At 44.8% G+C, this 22,522-nt stretch overlaps 6 protein-coding genes across 6 annotated transcripts; 4 read left to right on the top strand and 2 right to left on the bottom strand.

Moving 5' to 3' along the window:
* On the top strand, positions 1 to 7,214 carry LRP88_00325 (HET domain-containing protein; the record flags this gene model as incomplete). The annotated part of the gene is made up of 8 exons (XM_083237041.1): positions 1 to 107; positions 168 to 948; positions 997 to 2,582; positions 2,637 to 3,326; positions 3,517 to 3,767; positions 3,820 to 4,712; positions 4,769 to 5,059; positions 5,109 to 7,214. 8 exons carry the CDS (start codon positions 1 to 3, stop codon positions 7,212 to 7,214), a joined length of 6,705 nt encoding a protein of 2,234 aa, XP_083106932.1.
* Positions 7,215 to 7,618: 404 nt separating this feature from the next.
* LRP88_00324 (EthD domain-containing protein) lies at positions 7,619 to 8,157 on the top strand (the record flags this gene model as incomplete). Its single annotated transcript, XM_083237040.1, has 2 exons — positions 7,619 to 7,831; positions 7,885 to 8,157. 2 exons carry the CDS (start codon positions 7,619 to 7,621, stop codon positions 8,155 to 8,157), a joined length of 486 nt encoding a protein of 161 aa, XP_083106931.1.
* Positions 8,158 to 8,669: 512 nt separating this feature from the next.
* On the bottom strand, positions 8,670 to 10,621 carry LRP88_00323 (general substrate transporter; the record flags this gene model as incomplete). The annotated part of the gene is made up of 9 exons (XM_083237039.1): positions 8,670 to 8,816; positions 8,868 to 9,050; positions 9,100 to 9,428; positions 9,481 to 9,799; positions 9,857 to 10,018; positions 10,081 to 10,095; positions 10,150 to 10,356; positions 10,417 to 10,494; positions 10,550 to 10,621. The coding sequence occupies 9 exons, from the start codon at positions 10,619 to 10,621 to the stop codon at positions 8,670 to 8,672; spliced, it is 1,512 nt and encodes a 503-aa protein (XP_083106930.1).
* A 792-nt stretch (positions 10,622 to 11,413) lies between these two features.
* LRP88_00322 (alkene reductase) lies at positions 11,414 to 12,463 on the top strand (the record flags this gene model as incomplete). Its single annotated transcript, XM_083237038.1, has 1 exon — positions 11,414 to 12,463. One exon carries the CDS (start codon positions 11,414 to 11,416, stop codon positions 12,461 to 12,463), a length of 1,050 nt encoding a protein of 349 aa, XP_083106929.1.
* A 763-nt stretch (positions 12,464 to 13,226) lies between these two features.
* LRP88_00321 (uncharacterized protein) lies at positions 13,227 to 13,688 on the top strand (the record flags this gene model as incomplete). The annotated part of the gene is made up of 1 exon (XM_083237037.1): positions 13,227 to 13,688. The coding sequence occupies one exon, from the start codon at positions 13,227 to 13,229 to the stop codon at positions 13,686 to 13,688; it is 462 nt and encodes a 153-aa protein (XP_083106928.1).
* Positions 13,689 to 14,978: 1,290 nt separating this feature from the next.
* LRP88_00320 (glycerate dehydrogenase) lies at positions 14,979 to 16,154 on the bottom strand (the record flags this gene model as incomplete). The annotated part of the gene is made up of 1 exon (XM_083237036.1): positions 14,979 to 16,154. One exon carries the CDS (start codon positions 16,152 to 16,154, stop codon positions 14,979 to 14,981), a length of 1,176 nt encoding a protein of 391 aa, XP_083106927.1.
* Positions 16,155 to 22,522: the final 6,368 nt, after the last annotated feature.

Raw genomic sequence — 22,522 nt, 5'->3', positions numbered from 1 at the left:
ATGGAATCCGGCAATGCAGCCCATGACCATATCGACGAAATTAGGCAGGACAGAAGCCCAGGGCCCAACAAGCGAAACGTCGAAGATCTGGAGAACGCCCTGAACCTGTAAGGCCCTGCTCAAGCATGTCAATATCCATAACGAGACTGTCACCGACACATACCCAGGCTTTCTGTGGAACTGTATACCAGTGACACCCACTTTTTACTCGAACTTCTGCAAAATGCCGACGACAATCAGTACGAGGCTTCAAAGCCAACCTTCTCCCTAACTCTCACAGACGACGCCCTTATCACCCACTGCAACGAAACGGGCTTCACTAAACGAAATGTCGAGGCCATTTGCAGAATCGGAAAAACATCCAAGGTCAAGTCCTCGGCTGGTCGAGGGTACATCGGTGAGAAGGGCATCGGCTTCAAGTCAGTTTTCAAGGTTGCCAGTACCGTCTGGATCTCTTCTTGCGACTACTCGTTCAAGTTTGAAAAGGAGCGTCCTCTCGGTATGATCACTCCGATTTGGGAGCAACTGCCCGAGGATCAGCTCTCCAAAGATGCACCAGAGGGGGGCACGTCTATGCGTCTTCAACTGTCACATGACTGTGACAGAAGACGGCTACTGGAAGAGATGACCTCTTTCGACCCCAATATCCTCATTTTCCTCAGGACACTGGAGCAAATCACACTGACCGTCACCGACTCGAATGGACACTCAAAGAGAGTGCTGCGTCGAGTGAGAGAGCCAAACGCCATCAAAATCTTAGAAAACGAGAAGGAGATTTTCCATTATGCCACATTCACACACACCGTTCCAATCATGCCTTATGAGCCGAAACGCGAGGGCATCACCCAGTCCGAGATCTTATTGGCATTCCCGGTACACGACACCCCAAGTCTATCCACAGCACACCAAGTCTACGCGTTTCTCCCAATCCGTAGCTATGGCTTCAATGTAAGAACACTGCTCCGTAGCTGCGGCGTGTACTGACAAATGATTCAGTTTCTGATTCAGGCAGACTTTTTGCTCACACCCAATCGTGAAGACCTGAATAGCTCGTCTTGGAACAAGACCCTGCGCGATTCGATCCCAAAGGCCTTTGTTGCGGCAGTGAATCATCTCAAGGGGACAAGTCTTCGGTATTCATGGCCACGGTACATTCCCTCATCCATTCAAGGCCCATTTTCAACGACTTCTCAGCAGATCGAAAAAAGGCTCAAGAACAGTCATGTGTTGGAATCCGAACATGCATATGGTGGCTTCATACAGCCATCCTCACTGACTTTTGTTCCCGACTTGTTCACTTTTGAAGACCCCGAGGACGGAATGAAAAAAGCCTTAACTCTCAACGAATGGACTCGATCAAAGTATCTGTCTCAGAAATACTCTCATGATGATGTCCAGCATCTGAAGCGCATAGGTCTGCTCGAGTTAGACTTCCCGACGTTTGTGGAAGACCTGAAAGTTCACCTCGGCCGGCGAAAAGACGAGGAGAAATACCAGCCAAAGATATGGCATTCTCGATTGGCTGAGATTTTTATCCAGCAGCCCATCGTGCCTCGGTATCCGGCGTCGGTCTTTGACCTGCGGATCATTCCGTTGCGTGGAGGACAGTGGATTTCGGCCAAGGAAGCCAAGGGCATGCTTTTTTTCCCGTCTCAAGACACGATCGAACTGGACTTGGGAGACACCTCGATCATGGAGATACATCCGGATGCTATGGAATCTGAAGCCCGGACTGAGCTATTTCGGAGGCTAGGAGCCAAGCAGTTCAACGACCAAGAAATCTGCCAAGCCATCTTTCAACTACACGTCTCCTTATCATCCACAGGTCACCTCTCGGTCGAGAGCCTTGTTTCTCAGATCCTCTTTCTCTTTCGCCATTCGTGGAAAGTCCCGAACACTGCTGTGATGTGGGTCGTGACGCAGATGGGACAACGAGTCCGAGCCTCCCAGGTGTACACGCTTCTGTTGGAAGTGGGCGACGAGGTTCTTCCAGCTCTACATCGGAGTTATGTCGAAAATGTTGATTTGAAAGACCGAGAAAGGTTGGACCGCTGGTTTACGGATGGACTCGGTATTCGGCGCGTTCCTCCCCTTGTCGAAGGTTCCGCCAACAGATTTTTGCTTTCCAGGGATATGAGTCTCGTAAGAGACAAGTGGGCTTCAGCCGACTTCTTGAAGCTACTGCGAGACAACATGGAAGAGTACTCGGAATGGTTGGAGATGGGCTCAAAACAGTCCAGAGGATGGATCGACTCCAGCGAAAAGCTAAAGGCATGCCTGGCGAAAACCAAGGTGCAATGCCGCGGCGGGCGCCCCTATGCCTACCTGAATGAAACCATTCTTCTACCAGCTGGGCAGGGGAAGTGGGCGAAGCTGGAGGCTCACTTCCCCGTCCTCGATGTCCCAGAGCCAGAGAGCTCGTCCTGGTCGTTTCTGCGGCATTTTGGTGTTCGTGACGGAACCAACCTAGAACTCTACCTAGAGATTCTGAAAACTGCCCGAGACGACAAACGGTCGGGGGACTACATATGGGTGTATGAGGCAATACAGGATATCTGGTCACAAAACGATAGAGCTATCGGGTGAGTACTTCCGCAGTTTTGACAGTAGATCAGGCACTAATTTAGTTCTTACAGGCAAGCATTCTCAAGACAATCCATCATCTTCATCCCGGAAACTAAGTTCACCGAGCCGCAGTGGGTTACTGCTGATGAATGCGTCTGGGCCGGTCCCGAGCTCCTCAGACGGACTCCAGTCTTGAACAGGGTGTATGGATCCTGCCAAGCACTCTTCAAGGGGTTCCTGGGGGTGAAGGGGACGACTACGGAGATTCTAATCGCCGAGGCGAAAAGGATTCGGGATGACGACAACATTGAATACATTGCCGCACTGTTCTTGGTCATTGATGCATATGCTCGTCGCGACGAGGAGAACCAACAGCCAAAAAAGCGGCCGAAATATCAGAAACAGCAGCCGAAACAACTAGCTATGATGATAGCATCTCTTCAAGACCACCCGATCTTCCCCATTGAGCTCGAGCGCTACAAGGAGGGGGCCCAAGGACGTCACATGCTTCGTTCGTGGACCTCGAAGACTTGGTTCATCGCGGACCGCCCTCACCTCCGCGAATCCTTGGCAGACGCGGTTCTTCTGCTTGCCTTTGAGATAGGTCAGTTCGATCGTATGGGATGGATTCGACATCTTCCGGGCATCGAGGAGCGACTGCTGTCCAAGGTGGCCTTTTGCCGACCCAAGCCTGGACTGCATACTGTACAAAACGATGCTTACACGAAACTATTCCGGACCAGGGCCAAGTTCATTTCATGGTACGTAATAACCATTTTCTACAAGGACCAGCAGTTGAACTGACACTTCATGCCTCCATATCAGGCTGATACCTTGCTCCTGGTCCGAGAGAGATAACACAGTGAAGCAGCTGAAGTCTGCGGCAGTATTTTGTGCTGATAGGCTGGAGGTGACGTGGGTTGTGGGGGATGGCTCTGACGAGCATTACAGTAAGCCTGTCCCTAGCAGGGCTCTGGCGATTCAGGGTGGCGATGGCATTCATATCTACATGAATTCTCAAGACGTAAAGTCAAATTCCATGCCCCCGGAGGTTGCAGAGTCGCTGTCGGCGTACTGTGGTATTCCAGACAAAGCAATGACTACACTAGTGGTCTTGACCTACAAGGAAGAAACAATCGAGGCCGAGCTGGCACGTCGGGGAGTATACAAGCCATTCGAGGATGATCCTTACACCGACTTTGGTGAACCATACCTATCATGACATACTTTGCTTTAGCAGCTAACGTGCTGAAGGCGAAGACGAGGATGGTGAGGACGAGCAGTGCAACGAAGGATTGACACGAAATACATCGATCGAAAAGCCCAAGATCCAACCGGAGACGAGGCCGAGCCCTTCCAATGAGCATCCCAAACTCCGTACTGCAAAGGGGCCGCTGAAGGAGGTAAAGGTCAATGTGTTGGTTCCCTCACCAGCAGACCCAGGTTCAACGGCTTCTGCCGTTGACGAGATGCCATCCCGGGCGCGACGCCACGGAAAGAACAAGAATCGCGACTCTAAACTGAATAACATGTCAGAAGATCCATCTAAGCCTCAGGAAGGAAATAGTACGCCTCTTGATGCTCGGACGGAAGCTCCAGAAGGAAAGGAGAAGTCGTTGTGGGCGATCTTGGCATCTCTCAAAGAGGGCATCGGGTACAATATCAACTACGGTTCCCAACTAACGGAGCAGCATCTATCTCCTACCGATACGAGCAGACGTTTGACAGCCTCGCTTGGGCCGAAAAACGATGCAGCTCGCTCTTCGCGAGCCCTAGCTTACTCGACTTCTGTGGGCGGAATCCCACCGCTCAGTTCACACATTCAGCCACCAGCCAAGACGCTCAGCGAAGTTGTAGAATCCTTCTCTCAACCAGCCAATACTGTCAAGATTGAGGACCTCGCTCAGCTGCCTTATGCCCATGGAATGGACAACAAGTTCAGCCTCACGGGTCAAGCCAACATGATCTTCGTTCCCAACCCCCAGGATCTACCCCAGCTCAGCTCGACAGCAAGATCGAACCCAAATGGCTTCACAGTTCTTCCAGCATGTTTGCAGCTCGCCAAGGATGGAGACCGAACAATCTTTATAGCCCGGAACAACATAGGGACCGACGATCATGAGTTGGCCTTTGTGGGACAAGCACTTGTACGGCTTTACTAGCGTAACAGTGATTATTGTTCGGCTAATGTTGACTGGTTTAGGTTTCAAACAAGCTCAAAGAGCTCCTTGGAGACCGCTACATCGAAGAGACACACTGGACGAGCCCTATGCGTTGTCGTTTGACCCAGGGCCCTTTCAACTTCGAACCAAAGCAGGCCACATTTACTATCACCAGCGATGATGGGGCCAATCTCACAGAGTTCCTAGTTCGGAACTTATACAACGAAGCCAGTGAATGGAGAGAGGAGTGTCCGAACTATCACATTGAGGTTCACGCCACGGCTGGCGGCCCAGGTTCCCCGTTGGTTATGAGGACGTCGATGATGGAAATGGTTCGTATCTTTCCTACGATGTTGTCTACTCACCGACTAAGTACTATAGGCTCGCAAATACCGTCTAGGACAAACATCTGCTTTGCCAGATAATGTCTTTATCCTCATTTGCATTTTCAACTCGCAGGCGGAGCCCGAACTACGCCTCCTTGTCGACCCGTGGGGGCTCTACGCGGCCGGGGAGCTGGAGTTGGAGGCCAAGGCCGACTATGCGAATTACCATCACATTATCATCGACCGTAGGAGTGGTATTAGGGACCCCGAATGGACTGCCGTGCCGAGACGCAAGCAAGGATATGCTCAATTGGTTTGGGACTTTTTCCAGGGAGACGGTCCTTCCCGTAGCCTGTCACCACCGGCCGAGTCGTATGTCTGGAAACCATTGAGATTCTCGACAAACACAAGACTGCTTTGTCTTAAGCCGGGCGATGACATCGACGAACTCCGTGGCGAGCTCAAGGAGATTTCCCTAGACCCCCCCGTGGGCGTCGAGTATTTCGCCATCTCGTACGCTTGGGGTAGCAGCCTCAAGCAATTCTCCTTACAGACCCCCAAGGGACGCATACCACTAACTGCCTCTCTGTATCTCGGGTTAAAGCGCCTGCGACGGAAGCATGACGAGATCTGGTTATGGGCGGATGCGATATGCATCAACCAAGATGACAGAGAGGGCGACGACGAGAAGGCGCGCCAGATTCGCCTGATGACCAACATCTTTCAGTCAGCCGCCCGTGTCTACATCTGGCTGGGGGAAGAGGAAGATGAGAGCGACATAGCAATCCGGTTCTTGGAGAAGATTAACCCGATAGCCTCGGCAGAGATGGACGGCCCGGACCCGAAACACCTCCCTAGCATTGACTTCCCGAAAGTAGAGGATCCAACATGGAGCATCCTAACCAAACTTCTCGAGCGCAAGTGGTTTCGACGAGTATGGGTCGCCCAGGAGCTCGTTCTTGCTCAGGAGGCCGTTGTGGTGTGCGGTGCCCACCAGATGCCCTGGGACACGTTCCACGCCACAGTAGAGCTATGCTTTGCAGTCGTCGAAAGCGAGGGGTTTGGCTTTCTTCTGCCTCGGCAGACCAAGGTCGCTGCCGTTCTACACCTGGGAGCATTCCGCCGATACTACTATAGCGACCGTGTCGGCCAAGACCGTGCCCCGCGTGACGAGCTGCTAACACTTCTTGAGCACTTCCAGATGGCAGAGGCTACTCGCCAGCGTGACAAACTGTTCGCTCTGCTAAGTCTAGCCAAGGATGGCAAAGACTACACCCCGGACTATAAGAAGCCCTTAGAGCACATCATCTCTCACTTTGCTGGTGTGCTTGTCGAGAGAGGCAGACCAATGGACTTGCTGTATCGGGCAAGGGGTTATTCGAAGCAATTCGCCAAGTTTCCCTCTTGGATCCCCAACTGGATGTCAAGTCCGTTCCCAGACACCATTTCCAGGTGGCCTAGAAGAACCTGCGGTAAGAACTTTGCGGCTGCCACTTCCGTAGGCTCGGACACACCGAAGCCGCGGGTCAATGGATCAGTCCTCTACATCCACGGTTACAAGCTAGATTCGATCAAGAAGCTCGGACAGTGCCGTTCAAACACCAACGAGATCAGATCCTACCTCAACGAGATCTTCAGCACCGTTGACGAGGTGTACTCGGACTTGGCAAAGGATGAAAGGAGAAAGATCAAGTGCCAGCTACCTATCGGCAACGCCAGCAAGGCATCCAGGGACAATTGGCATAAGGGAGATCGTCATGCATCATTTTTGGCCCTGATGAACTACCTCAAGCGTCACAAGGAGCTTGACAAGGCTGAATCCCACAAGCTCCTGAGTCTGCGGAGACCAGACATTCCTACCGTTTCAGACGCGCAGCTTCGCCAGTTGCAGCCTTATATGTTTACAGTTTTGGATTTCGCAGAGCTCTTTTCGCCGGCCGTCGTCGCCGTTACAAACAAGAAGCGGTTGGTGGGAATCGTTCCCGCCACGGCCCAAGAGGGAGATTTAGTCGTCATGTTAGGTGGGAGTGAGGTCCCTTTTCTGATCCGCAAGGGCCCTGAACCTTTTCAGTTTTACTTTGTTGGTGAATGTTATTTTCATGGTGTCATGTACGGGGAGCATGGCACAGGCTCACGAATGAAAGAATTCCAGGTGTGTTAACTACTATGGCGTTGGCAGTGGCTAAATAGTCTTGGATCCCTTCCAACTCTTGTTACAAATGTGGGATTTCCTCACTCTCTGGTGATAATGTCGTGTCCGCATGCTGCATCGGTTTCAGCTTTAGTTGTGTTACGCCTGTGTTATTTCCGTTGGGTTGCTCAGAAGCTCACCCATCGGTTTTCAGCTGCGGAGCCCCGGTGGGAAATGCCACGGATTTTAATTCCGACTACCCCACAGTCTAAACCCCAATGGTTGAAGCTTCATATCAGACTAACCTGCCATGTGATAACATTACTGCCACGCCAATACGGCAAACAGATTATTTAAGTCGCTTCGAGGATACAAGTTTCCTTGTTTTCACTCCATCTAGGACTTGAAGTACAACGTGAATCCTAAAGCTCAACATGCCTTGGCAAAAAATTGATCATCAGTTTACCCATCCTGAGTTGGATTACAACTCTGATCCCAACTTCCAACCCTGTATCAAAGTCTCTGTCTTTTTCAGAAAAATCGATTCAATCGACTACGATACTTTTTTCGGCCACTGGCAGACTGTGCATGCTGATTTGGCTGTGGCCACGCTTGCATTTCGGAACCACATCGTTCGATATGCACAGGTATGCTATTAGATGACCAGAAATATTGAACAGACGAACTGATAGTCATGTAGCACCATCAAACGCCTGAGATGAAGGAGAGAGCTAGAAGCCTGGGAGAGGGTGTTTTGGATTACGATGGCTGCGCTCAGCTTTGGGTCAGAACGTGGGACGATTGGCTGGCCTTTTACGATAGCAAAGAATATGCTGCGGCGTTGAGCGATGACTGCAATAGGTTCATGGCGCTACCGATGACATACATGATTGGTTATGAAAACCTCGTGGTCGGGGATGCTTCCAAGTGTATGGGCGGCAAGGATGGCATGGATATTGAGAAGCTCAAGTAGTTTGTGCTGTAATTGAAGAATTATGATGGTATGATGTTTTGATACTGTGTTCTTTGTTATAATTGAAGCCCGCCCTCGACTAGATAACTGAGCCAGACGACCGTAATTGGAGAACGACAAGAAAGCTTTCCTAAAAAGTCGAAGAAATGGCAGTGAATTAAATGTCTGGTAACATAACCGGACAGTTCATGTGCAGGTAGTAAAAATTTATGAGTTTATGCATAAAAGAGTCGAAGACCCACCCTGATGAGGAACCTAAACATGATCTTACCGTAGTAAATAAACATGACACGAATAAGTTCCTCAGGGGATGAGATTCTGGAAGCCATAATTGACAGAATTGTATAAATGTGTTCATCATAACGAGAAGCAATACTACTCGAGTCTCGAGATTCATGAACAATCAGTCGTTTGAGATTTTCCAAAGTACCTCGTCGTGCTAGTGTGCCTCATGCAATAGAAGCTTTGCAGGGGTCTCGATTTGGTGCCCTTCATCTCTTACAAGTCACAGCTCAGGATTTCTCGACATGCAGCGATGTAACTTCCCCCTTCTCTGCCGCAGCATTGCTTTGCATGACTAACCGTTCCGCCAAGATGGTATGCTTGACATCTTCCCTGGCAAAGAGCACATCGATCTCCTCCAAAGTCTTTCCAGTAGTCTATCTTATGGTTAGTCTTGTCCTTTTCCGGGGTAATGTCCAAATACTTACCTCAGGACACATGAAATACACGAAAAAGATTGCCACAAAGCAAGATAAGGTCATCCAAATCCATATCTTCCAACCGACATTCTGAAGTGCGATACCACCAGCAAATACGGTGATGAAAGAAAAGAGCCACTCGCCAAAGGCTCCGGCGGCGGCACCAGCATGCCGAAGCTTGAGAGGCGCAATCTACATCGGATGTTAGCGAATCGCATATTGAGGCATAATAACGCCTTACCTCCGGACCATAAAGCCAGCAGATTCCGATCCATCCGTAGCCGAATACTGTATTATAGACAAAGATGGCACCAACTGCTGTCCATTGAGTGGCGAGGGTAGGGTTAGAAATGCCAATCATTGCAACGAAAATCACCATGCAGATTGTCAAAACAACTGCGGACCACATGAGAATACTACGTCGACCAAACTTCTCGACAGTCCAGACGAGCGGAACCGTTCCGAGTGCAAAGGCAGTATTCATTATTGCAGCCAGGAGCTGAGCCATGAAGGGTGACAGACCGATTTGAGCAAAGATGACTGTGCTGTAGTAGACGGAAAGATTGATGCCTTGATTTGGAAGATTAGACTCTAGAAATCCTTGGTATGCTAGCAGACTTACCCATCATCTGCTGGATCGCTAGAATAAGAAAAGAAATCCGGATGCGACGCCCAACTCGAAGATCGCTACAGTCCCAGATAAGATCCAGAAGGTTGAATCCCTTATCACTCTCAGACTCGAAGGCAATGCTGGTCAGAATAGAGCTCTTCATGTTCTGGACCCTTTCATCGTGGACCTCGGCGTCAAAGATTTGACACAAGGTCTTGTCGCCTTCCGCCTCATAGCCCTTCGCGTAGTACCATCGGGGAGTATCTGGAAGCAGAAGCACGATGCTTCCGGCGCAGACAGCGAATAGAACCTGCAGAGCAACTGGGAAGCGCTGCGATATTTGGTTAGATATCTTTGCGAATGGACACCTTGACGAGCCACCACTTACCCAGGAGATTTGGTTGTCCATGCGAGTGAAGCCAAAGTCGATCCAATACGCGATAGCAGCACCTGAAACCAAGAAAATGCAGGTGACAGCAACACCAGGCCCGCGTTCTTCGTGTTGGGTGCTCATTTCAGCTTGGTAGGTAGGGATAGAGCAGGAAATGAACTAATCGAATCAGCATAAGCTCAAGGGACTGGCGTCTGCGAGGGTGCATAAGGGATACTTACACCAATTCCAATACCCTGTAGAGAGGTCAGTCATCTAGGATCATAGGAATGCGGCAAGGGTGTACTCACACAAAGGATACGACCAACTATCATGTGAGGAACGGACCATGCTGATGCCTGGAGACTACCACCAATAACAACAAAGAGATTACCCAGGAGGATACAGTTGCGTCGACCGAGAGGCATGCCAATCACCGTTACTGCAAGCGAGCAAACGGTAGCGGCAAGAGTGTAAGCTGAGGCGATCATCGGAATGACATAGGTTCCGGTCGGGTACTAGTGATCATGTCAGGTTAGCAAGGCATCTTACTTGATCGGCTTGGAATGGCCACTCACACCCATGGCATGCAGGAAAGGTTCGGTCTCCTGGATGCCACCAAGGACACCCGCATCGTAGCCGTAGAGGCAGAAAGACTGTAACTGATGTTAGAGTATGGCCTCAACAAGGTCGCATATGGATGTGTCATACGATAGCGCAGCTCGTGGAGAGCAACCGCTTGATCGTCTTTCCCCGGATCTTGGACTTCAGACGGGCAAACATGTTGAGGATATTCTTGTTTATCAACGTCTCCGTCGTATACAAGATCAAAGAACAGTGTGGAGGATATATCTTGCAAAGATTTAGATGGATGTCTTGTTTGAGGAATGTCAACGGAACAGTGTCCTTGACTTGGTTGACCATAGTTGGCAATGCTTGCTGTACTTATGGTACTGCTGAAGGACGTGAAGACGGTCTCGATCTCGACAGGTCCCCCTGTCAAGACCCACATCCCCAGACGATGAAAGCATCGATCCCCGCACGTTATCTCTCCCCCCGCAATTTCCCCAGACCCAACGCTTTGAACTCACAGCCGAGTTAGGTCACCTGCCGCGCCTCTCGGCAACAATAAAGTTTGCTGTTGAAAAGTGAGTGTACCCTGATTTCCACGGAATCATTTTCCGTTAGATTACGCAAGTGGCTGTCCGTGAGTCAGTTCCTACCTCGCCAGAGAAGCTTGACCCGGACATCACAAGCATGACACTTGTACAATCATAGGAAGTACAAGATCTTTCCATTACTTTTACTAATCAAGTTGATGCTCCAAATCTGCGAGCTCTGGATTTTTTGAGCGGATCCGCCGAGAGCCAAGCTATATAACGTCCCTTGAGGCCTCGCTATTTTATACACTGGACTCGCTATTGGCACCGCAATTCAACCTTGAACAAAATGACAGCAATCACAAAATCCGTTCAATCTGTTCAAGATGAAGCCAAAGCCTCGGATGATCTTTCCAACTCTCGGCTTTTTAAACCCATCAAGATCGGCAACATGACACTTCACCATCGCATAGCCATGTGTCCATTGACTCGTTATCGAGCCTCGGATGAGCATGTCCCTACGCCTTCTTCTCAGGATTATTACGGGCAAAGGGCATCTGTTCCCGGCACACTCTTAATTTCGGAAGGCACCTTTATCTCCCCGGCACATGGTGGATTCGCCAATGCACCCGGTATCTACACTGATGAGCAGATCAAGGCGTGGCGATCTGTCACGGATGCCGTTCATGCAAAAGGAGGGTTCATATTCTGCCAACTCTGGGCACTTGGTCGAACTGCTGAGCCCGATGTTGCAAAGAAAGAGGGCATTGTATTTTGCAGCTCTAGTGACATTGCTCTGGATTCAGTCCGACCCAGGCCGAAACCATTCACCATCCCCGAGATTCATGAGTGTATTCAGGTTTATGCACAGGCCGCCAAAAATGCTATTGAGGCTGGCTTTGACGGTGTCGAACTTCATGGAGCAAACGGATATCTTATCGATCAGTTTATCCAGGATCGATGCAATCAAAGGACCGACGCCTATGGCGGTAGCATTGAGAACCGTTCCCGGTTCGCTGTCGAGGTGGTCAAAGCAGTCTGTGATGCTATTGGCCCCGAGCGAACAGGCATAAGGTTCAGTCCTTGGAGTGTTTACAACGACATGCGGATGGAGGACCCGATCCCACAGTTCTCAGATCTCATTGAGAGACTGAAGCCGTTCAATCTTGCATATCTTCACTTGATAGAATCCAGGATTGCCGGTGCACAAGATGTCGAATCTTCCAGCACCGACAAGCTGGCCTTTGCCATTGACATCTGGGATGGACCACTTTTCATCGCCGGTGGGTATACCCCTGAGAGTGCACGAAGGCTTGTGGACCAGGATTATCCCAGTAAGGATATCGTGGTTCCGTTTGGGAGATATTTCCTCTCTACGCCAGATCTTCCATTCCGGATCCGGAGAGGACTGGAGCTCAACAAGTATGATCGCGCAACGTTCTACACGCCAAAGGAGATTAAAGGCTACACCGATTATCCTTTCAGCGAGCAATTCTTGGAATTCATCAAAAGCAAGGGTAGTTAGAACAGTGATTGAGTAGAAATAGTGGAATGAGGAGCCCACTTTCAAGTACCGTAAGTCCCCAAAAGGTGCTGACAACTGATGTCATGAAATGTGGTGCATTTTTCACTTGAAATTCCATCAATCAAGAACCGTGCAAGAGAGTTCGGCCGGCCAGCGAGACATAGAATGTTCTACGGCCACGCAGGCGCCTGTCTGCTCCACGACGCCTTCACGTACCATGGAGTGATATCAATCGGCACTTAACCTGTAGGGCTCAATTCCGCCTTGTGTTATGGGATTGACACTGTTGCAAACGAGTCGTCGACTTCCCACTTGTGATGGTACGGGGATGCGCGAGACGGGCCATCAGGCAGGTCAAGGAAACCCCAAGTATTAGCAGGCTACATTTGCCAACAAAGACCCTCTACCCCTAAGTGTTTGGCCTTGTTGACTTGTGATGGGTTGGCATGGCCTGACTGCACTGAGGACATCGTGCCGCCTTCTCCCAGAGGTATCTTGATGCCGCGGACTCTAAACCCGACATTTAATGATCACGGAAGTAGATTCCGCCGGAAATTGATGGTGAAACACGCCATCTTGGACCCCAGATTTCCCCGCTTTCTGATAGTCAAGCGTGTAGTCTATCGGTTGTACTTAAACTGTGCTGGCTTTGAACAAATCTGTCATGGCAACATTAACTGCGTCACGCAAAACCAGTTACGGACATTCACTCACCTTCTTCCCCCCATTTCTCTGCTGCATATTCAACCTTGAAGATCTCACGATGCCTACAGAGAAAGTCATTATCATCACTGGAGGTGCTTCGGGAATGGGTTTGGCTGTTGCCAGATCACTAGCCTCAGCCGGTTGGAGAGTTCATATTCTAGATCTCAACGAAACTGCCGGTGCAGTTGTCGTCCGCGAGAACCCAGAATTGCGGTTCACTCAAACTGACGTCAACTCTTTCGAGTCTCTGTCTTCCGCCTTTGACAATATCTTCAAAGCTGAAGGTCGACTTGATGTGGTGTTTGCCAATGCTGGCATTCTTCAGACCGACAACTTCTACGAGAAAGCGAGCACTCTGCCCCCGCCAGAGCCACGCCAACTGAGCATCGACATCAACCTGAAAGCCGTCATCAATACTTCGTATCTTGCACGACAGTATTTCCTAGCGCCTGGAAACCCTTCACAAGGTCCCGTTCTGATAATGACAGCCAGCATTGCAAGCTTTGTACGTATCCCCTGACATCAAAGGTTAGATTCACAGAACTGATGAAGAATAGTACGCTCAAGAGTTCAATCCTCTGTACACAGCCTCCAAAGCTGGTGTACTTGGATTCATGCGGTCGGTGGCTTATCCGTTTTTCAAGGATGGAATCCGAACATATGCCATCTGCCCTGGGACTATCCGCACGAACTTACTGACAAGCGAGATGTGGAGGGCTTTCCCGGCTGAGCAGTTAACCCCAGTCGAGACTGTGGTTTCCACTGTTCAATCTCTTATCAGTGGCGGAAGTATCATTGATTCCAAAGGCAGGGAAGTAGCTGAGGATAAAAATTATGGGTTAGCGGTCGAGATCTTTGGCGAGAGTATCTTCATTAGGGACCAGATGGAATATAGTCATGATGGAATAAGGCTGTTGTGTGAGGCTGCAAGGTTAAAAAATCAGCAGGCTAGTCTAGTAAGTAATAATTAAAGGGGTTTTATTATGAGATAAAATAAATACATTATAACTCTTATAAAGATACAGAATCATAAATGTCTGGTCTACTTCTTTCCACCCTGTTGATCATCTGGCTGTTCGTCCTTCACTTCGTATGCTTTCAAGTCTTCAGGAATATCCTCGTACTTGACTTTTTCATCCTGCCAAAATAGTGCATCCAGTCTATCAGTAATATGCTGAGGCACCCCATGATTGATACGGAATCTATGCCCATCAAGACAAATGACATCAGCTTTGACGTTTTCCAACTGCCCTCGCTTATCTATCACGCTCTGAGCCTGGTCTATAGCTTGCTGATTGGTGTACATGATTTATGTAAATGATAGATGAAGCCTATTTTCAATGTCTTATGAGTAACTGCTGAATTTTAATGAACTATATTACTCACTGGTTGTTTAAAAATTGTGTTGCCCAGATTGTAAAGCTTACAAGGGTTTGAAAGGGAATCATTGCCGCCTTATGAGCCCTGGGATTGGTTTTAACGGGAAACTATGCTGATATAAATAAGCTTAATAGCTGACAAATAACACACACTCCAACAATTCCACCGCCATCTGGTCATGAACATGCGTTATCAGAGTAACGTCACGCTTGGATGACGGAAGAGGAGGGTTTCAATGTGGCGAAGCAGGCAACAATAGGCTGATCAGTGCTGGGAGGTTCGAAAGGATGCTACCGAAAGGGGAAGGAGACATAGCAGGGGTTAAAATGTACAGGATACGCATGTGAGCTGAACAAGCATGTCTAAAAACCCCTCACCCTACAACATGTAATGTCTTATGCCGGAAACACCGACCAAGTAGACTGGTCATTCAGGCTAGGCGGTGAAGGAGATCTTGCCCTTGGACCCAGCGCTCCACGTTCTCTGCGGTTTCAGCGTACCAAGTATTCATCAAACCCTCATCAACATATCCCATGTGCGGCGTTGTAAGAAGAGTAGAACGTCCGTCTCGACCCCAATAGTTAGCTCGTCTCCACGGGCTAGTCAGCGGCAGCGGCTCAATATCGAAAACGTCCAACGCAGCTCCTCGAATCCCGCCCCGCTCCAGCGTATTTAGTAGGGCATCTTGGTCAATCAGCGGCCCGCGTGATGTGTTGATAAGCAGCGCTGAAGGCTTCATGTGCTGGAGCTCCTTCGCGCCGATGGTGTTGCGTGAACGGTTGCTCAGCACGTTGTGCATGCTCACGACGTCGGCACTGCGAAAGAGGTCTTCCTTGCTTACTGCCTGGAAGGTTTTACTGCCTTCGATTCCATCGTCAGTGGGCAAACCGACGGCAACGGCCATCTGGTCAGCCTTTTGCTGCGTGAGATTCTCGCTCCAGCATACGACGCGCATGCCCCAAGCGAGGTGGGCGACACGGGCAACAGCCGCGCCTAGACGACCCAGCCCGACGACGCCTAGGGTCAAACCAGGAAGACCAGTCGCGAGCCCACTCTGCCAGCCAGTACCAGCCTTGAGTTCGGCGTCATCAGCGGCAACGTTGCGGACCAAGGCCAGGATAAGGGCCCAGGTGTGTTGTGTTGTGGGATGGACTCTGCCCTTCTTGATGTTGGGTCGTACGGGTCCGGTCTGATCAGTGCGGCCGAGACCAGGAGCAGCGACGACGGTGATTCCCATTTCTTTGGCGGCTGCGAGATCGAACATCTCGAACTGCGTGCCAGTGGCCAGTAAAAGTTTCAGGTTGGGCAGCTGGCGAAGCAGAGAGCCTGGGAAGGTGATTCGTTCGCGGACTGCAGAGATGAGGTCGAAAGGGCGGAGCCTCTCAACAAGGCGCGCTTCCTCGGCATCATTGAGAGGAACAATGGTGTCACTAAAGGTGGTGATGCGTAGCTGTGAAGGTGGTATGTTGGCGAAGTGTGGTGCTGATGTGTTCAAGTAGTCGTCGATAATGGCAAGCGATGGGGTTTTTTGCTTTGAGGCGCCCCGTGTAGCTATGCTCCGCCTTACTAGGAACGGCTTCAACAAGCGTGAGGTTCTAGGCGTCATGATAGCGATTGGTGAGATGCTTTTGCGATCAATGCTGTGGTTGTCGTTTGAGTTGTTTGTGGACACGATTTCGCTGCGGGGTAGACTATTCTTTCCCCAGAATAGGAACAAAGGCAGTCATGGATGAACCAACCATTTACAAAGAGTCCTTCGGAAGTCTGACGGCAATCAGCCACTTACAATGCTTACCAATCACAGAAGCCCTTCTCAGTCATTCCAGTAAGCTTCCTTCCCGCCTTGAGGCCATCACTCCAACGACGGCGGCGGGCTACAGACCTTCAAGGTCCAGAGACTTTGTCTACCAGGTTCCAACAGGGATGCTCAGAGATGGAGCTCCCGGCTCTTAAACACAACCTATGACTACACCCTCCATGCCATTCTGTATATCACTGTCCCCTTCTAGTCCACCACAGTGTTAATGTATCAAAAGAATGAGGCAGATGTGTCTCACGAGCATACAAAGTATGGTACTGGCTGGTAAGAACATGCCCCGTTAGCGTAGGCCGACGTTAATCTAGCTCCTCTTTAGTCTTTTAAAACGTTCTCCAAGACCCTCGTCGCACTATTGGAGACAACACCGTGGCGCATTTCGAGGTACAGCTAGCGGGAGAGGCTTGCACAGTTAGCCCGGCTTGCATACTCGGCTCCTACTCGTTCCGATCCACTTATGCAATCCAGTTCAAGATCTTCTCCCAAATATCTAGGTTATAGTATTATGAGACGAAACTTAAGCGATATATAATCTACCATAGATCGCTGCTTTTGAGGCCGCCTTGCTCGCTAGCTTAGCTTCAGCTTAGCTATTTATTAACCCCCCTTAGCCCCCCTGAGCCCCCCATCAGCTCCTATTAGCTTTAATCACCCCTTTGGCTGAGTATAGCCCACTGGTCGCTCTTAATCCTATTTTTAGACTCTTAACCTCTAGGTCTTACTATCCCCTTTAACTATTATAGATATTATAATATCCTAACTAAGGTTAGCCTTAGATCCTCTTTTAGGGCTAAGATCTTAGTTTTTAATCTTTAATAAAAATCCTAGGACTTAGCTATAATTAAATCTTTTTATATTTAAAAGTAATATATATAATAAGCGAGTAGAACAGACAAGCGAGTAGAACAAAAATCCCTTAACTAATATCATCTCTATTTAATTAATTAATTCCTAACCACCTAGTATATCACAGTTAAATAAAGAAGCTAATATCCTTCTTGCTCTTTAAGCCCTTTAAAATAACCTAAAATTATCTCTCTAATGCGCCGCAAAGATCTATAAAGTTAGTCCTATAATGCTATAGCGCCGGCAGCAGGGTATTCTTTCTCTACGTAATATTATACCAAAGTTATAGAAACTATCTAATCTAGAGGAATAGATTATTATTTAGTTTATTCTTAACTTAGATTCGCAAGGATTTCCCCCGTGACTATATAGTATTAAAGAAATAACTAATTAATTACTCGCTGATTATAATATATTATTTATTAGTAAGTATTAGGCTTCTAACTTTATTAAGTAATACTAAGAGCTTAAGATATATTTTTTTCGTAAATATAACTATTAGAGAGCTAAATATAAAGATCTAGCTATTATTTATAATTAGTTTAGGCTTATAAAGAATATAATCGCGAAATATAATATTACCCTAGGTGATATTTATAACTTTAATAAGATTAGCTTTATAATAGGCCTAATTTAAAGCGGAATAGTTATTATAGGCGCAGAAAGGCATAAAAGACTAAAATTAATATAGCTTAGAGACCGGGAATGAGTTATAGTTATTTAGGCGATCAATGCGGAAGGCTAGGCTATCTAGCCGTTTATTATAGTTATAGGCTAATATTACCTCGCTAATTAATACTAAGAAAGTAACCTCCCGGGCGATTAAGCTATTGCGATGTCTTAAAATAACTAGACTAATAATAAAATAAGTCTTAAGTAGCTAAAGCACTTTAATTAGTATATAATTAATTAATTAACTAGTCCTTATTATCTTTTAATCCTTAATAGGTATAAAAGCTATTACTTAGCTAACTTTAAGATATATTATAAGGAAAATAATATTATTATATTTTATATATTACTTTATTTATTTTATTTATTTTAGCCTCTTAATATTAAGTACTTTAAGCTACTTAAAAAAGCTTATAATTAAGAAATAAAATATTTAATTAAATACTTTATAACTTATATTTTAAAAACTAAGTTTTTTTTAATCTTTTATATTATATATTAAGCTATTATAATAAAAAGAAATATTAAGAGAGGTTTTAAAGAAGCTAGGCTTATTTTTCTTAATTTAAAAAATATACTCTTAAAGCTTAATATATAGTTATAAACTTTAATACTAATTAAGAAGGGGGCTAAACCCTTTACCTATTAGGTCTTAAGGACTTTAAAGACTATACTTAAGGCTAGATCTTAGTCTAAATATCTTAAAAAATAAATTAAAAGGCATTAAAGTAGCTTCTTAAAGTTAATCCTTAAAGCCCTAAGGTCTCTTAAGAAAGGGATAAAGGCAATTATATATTAGGTTGCCTTACTAGCTACTAAGAATAAAGACCTTCGGGAGGTAAATAAGATACTTAGTCGGCGCTAGAGGGCAAAAAGAACTTAGCTATAGAAAAGAGGGGTTATAATAGTAGAGGAAAGAAGGCAGGTAATTAATTAAATAGATATTAATGCATAGGTAGTAGCTAAATTATCGCGGAGTAGTAGTTAAGGGAGGTTAATACGACTAAGGGTTTAGTATTATAATATCTATAATAAGCCTAGCTATAATATAAAGACTTATTAAGTAATAATTAAGATATCTAAGGAAAAATATAGTGATAAGTTTTAATTAATTAAATAATTTATTATATTTTTATAATAATTTTTATTTTAAAGGTTAAAGAAAGTATTTTATTTATTTATTTATTTTACTTACTTATTATATATATTAATATATTTTAATATAAGGCTTTTTACTTTTAAAACTTAATTATATAATTAAAATAAATAATTTATATAAATAAACTTAATATAATATATATAATAAGTATATAATATACTTTTTCTTTTTATACTTAACCTTTTATTTAATTAATTAATTTTATAATTATTAATTATATTAAATTTAAATATAAAGACTAAAACCCTTTTTGCCTTTTAGGCCCTTTAAAATAACTTAAAGCTAAGTATCTAATATATTATAAAGCTTTATAAGGTTTTTAAGCTAAGTCTATATTATTATAGATAAGGTATTTAACATACTTAATAAGCATGCGGATCAGACAAGCATGCGGATCAAAAATCCCTCATCCTATAACATTTCCATTTAATTAATTAATTCTCAACCACCTAATATGCCACAGTCAAATAGAGAGGCTAATATCCTTCTTGCGCTCTAGGCCTATCAAAATAACCTAAAATTAAGTCTCCGACGCGCCGCAAAGGTCTATAAAATCTCTTATACTACTCTCTATCGCTGATAGCATGGCATATCTGCGCGTTACGATTAGATCCCTAAATCACGCAAACTATCTGATCTAGAGGAATAGATCATTATCCAATTTATTCTCGACCTAGATTCACGAGGATTTCCCCCGCGACTACGTAGTATTAAAGAAATAGCTAACTAATTACTCGCCGACCGCAACGCGCTACCTATCGGCAAGCGCTAGGCTAGAAACTTCATTAAGCGATACCCAGAGCTTAAGACGCGTTTTTTTCATAAATATAACTATTAGAGGGCCAAATACGAAGATCTAACTATTATTCGCAATTAGTTTAGGCTCGTTGAGAATATAATCGCGAAATATAGCATCTAATTAGAAGATATCTATAACTTTGATGAGACTGGCTTTATAATAGGCCTAATTCAGAGCGGGATAGTCATCACAGGCGCAGAAAGGCATAGAAGACCGAAATTAGTGCAGCCTAGAGACCGGGAATAGGTTACAGTCATTCAGGCGATCAATGCGGAAGGCCGGGCTATCCAGCCGTTCATCGTGGTTACGGGCCAATATCACCTCGCTAATTAGTACTAAGAAAGCAACCTCCCGGGCGATTAGGCTATTGCGACGTCTCAAAATGGCTGGACCGATAACGAGATAGGTCTCGAGTGGCTAAAGCACTTTAATCAGCACACAACCAACCGATCAACTAGTCCCTATCATCTTCTAATCCTCGATGGCCACGAAAGTCACCACTCAGCCGACTTTAAGATATATTACGAGGAGAATAATATTATCACGCTCTATATGCCGCCTCATTCATCTTATCTACTCTAGCCCCTTGACGTTGGTTGCTTTGGGCTACTTAAGAAGGCTTATAGTCGAGAAATAGAGCATCTAATCAGATACTCTATAACCCATGTTTCAAAGACTAAATTCTTCCCGGCCTTCTATGCCGCATTTTAAGCCACTATAATAAAGAAAAATATCAAGGTAGCCTTCAAAGGGGCTAGGCTTATTCCTTTTGACCTAGAAAGTATAGTCTTAAAGCTTAATATACAGCTATAGACTCCAATGCCTACCGAGGAGGAGGCTAGCCCCTCTAACCCTTAGGTCTCAAAGACCCCAAAGACTATCCTTAAGGCCTAATCTTAGTCTAAATACCTTAAAAGAAGAATTAGAAGGCATAAAAGTAGCTCTCCTAAATTAATTCTAAAAGCATTAAAGTCTCTTTCTAAGGGAACAAAGGCGGTTATATATAAGATGGCATTAATAAGGGCTAAGATCTAAGACCTTCGATAGGCAAATAAGGCATTAAGCCAGCGGCAGAGGGCAAAAAGGACCCACCTATAAAAAAGAGGGAAGATAACTCTAGATAAAAGAAGGCAAGTAATTAATTAGATAGATATTAATGCGTAGGTAGTGGCTAAATTATTAAGAAATAGTGGTTAAGGAAGGTCAGCGCGACCGGGGGTTTAGCGCTATAGTATATGCGGTAAGCCCGGTTATAATGCAAGAATATATTAGGTAGTAATTAAGATATTTAGGGAAGAATATAATAAGTAGTTTTAATTAATTAAATAATTTATTATGTTTTTATTACGATTTATATCTTAGAGGTTAAGATTTTTAATTTATATACTTATCTAATCCGCATGCTTATTAAGTATATTAATTATAATATAATTAAATCTTAAAGTTATATTAATTATTTAATCTAGAGGAATAAATTATTATTTAATTTATTCTTAACTTAGATTTATAAGGATTTCCCCCGTAATAGTATTTTATTAAAAAAATAACTAACTAACTACTTACTAACTATAAAAGTCCTTAAAATAAAGGTCTTTTATAAATATAATTCTAGAAAAATAGGCTTATAAGATATAAGCCTAGGATTTTATTATCCTATATTATAGCTTATGCGCTATCTTATAATTTGCTTACCTAAGCTATATATACTTAGATAAGCAAGATATTAAGGAGTTATAATAATGCCTCTTTTAAGTTATATTACCCTTTTAGGAAGGGTCACGTGACCTCGGACTTAGGGCTCTTATATAGCCTAATAAAGCTAATAAAGCTGTGCCTTTCTATCGGGTATTTTCCACCCGGTTTTAAAACTCTTAGTTTAAAACCTTTAAGAGTTTTAACTTCTTCTAACTATAGCCCGGCTTTTAGTTATCCGTTTCTAATAAAAATAATAGGGTTTTAAAGCCTGGAATTAGAACTATCTGACGGTATAACTTCTATCCGAGTCGGGCTAATAGATTCCGATTCATTAGCTATATAAGCTATAAACCCTCTCTTAGAAATAGCTCCTTAGATTCTTAACTAATACAAGCAATAAGACTACTAATTAGAAGCTGGCCTTTTACTATATACTCTTATTTATCTTTTAACCCACTTTTATCAGCCTATAATTCCTTATCTAGCTAATTAGCTCTATATAAGGATTAAATCTACTACCTATTCTCCTCCTATTTTAATTACCTACCCTATACCTTATTCAGACCTTATAATTTATATTTTTTAATCTTTTATAATAAGTGAGTTAATTAAATAAGCGAGTTAATTAATATATTATATACTTAAAAATTATAAATCTTAAATTTTTAAAAACTAATTTAAAGTAGCTATAAGCTTAAAAAGAGTATATTTATAAATCTAACTAAAAAAGTTATAAGTTTATAATTTTTTTAAATTTTAAAAAAATCTTTTTAAGTTTTAAAAATAAAAAATTAAAAAAATAATATAAATAAAAAATCCTTAAATAACTTATTAATAAATTTTTTAAAAATCTTAAGAAATAATATAAATAATTTAGAATTTTTATTAAACCTAATTCTTAGTTTTTAGCTTTTAATAATATAAATTAAATTTTTAAGATTTCTTAAAATAATTTTAAATTTAGATATAATTTATACTATAAGGTAA

Source organism: Fusarium phalaenopsidis (assembly GCF_050370095.1).
Source record: "Fusarium phalaenopsidis strain FUZ10S chromosome Unknown contig_32276, whole genome shotgun sequence".
Classification (NCBI taxonomy): domain Eukaryota; kingdom Fungi; phylum Ascomycota; class Sordariomycetes; order Hypocreales; family Nectriaceae; genus Fusarium; species Fusarium phalaenopsidis.
The sequence above is the reverse complement of the archived record's forward strand: the minus strand, read 5'-3'. Positions and strand labels throughout refer to the sequence as shown.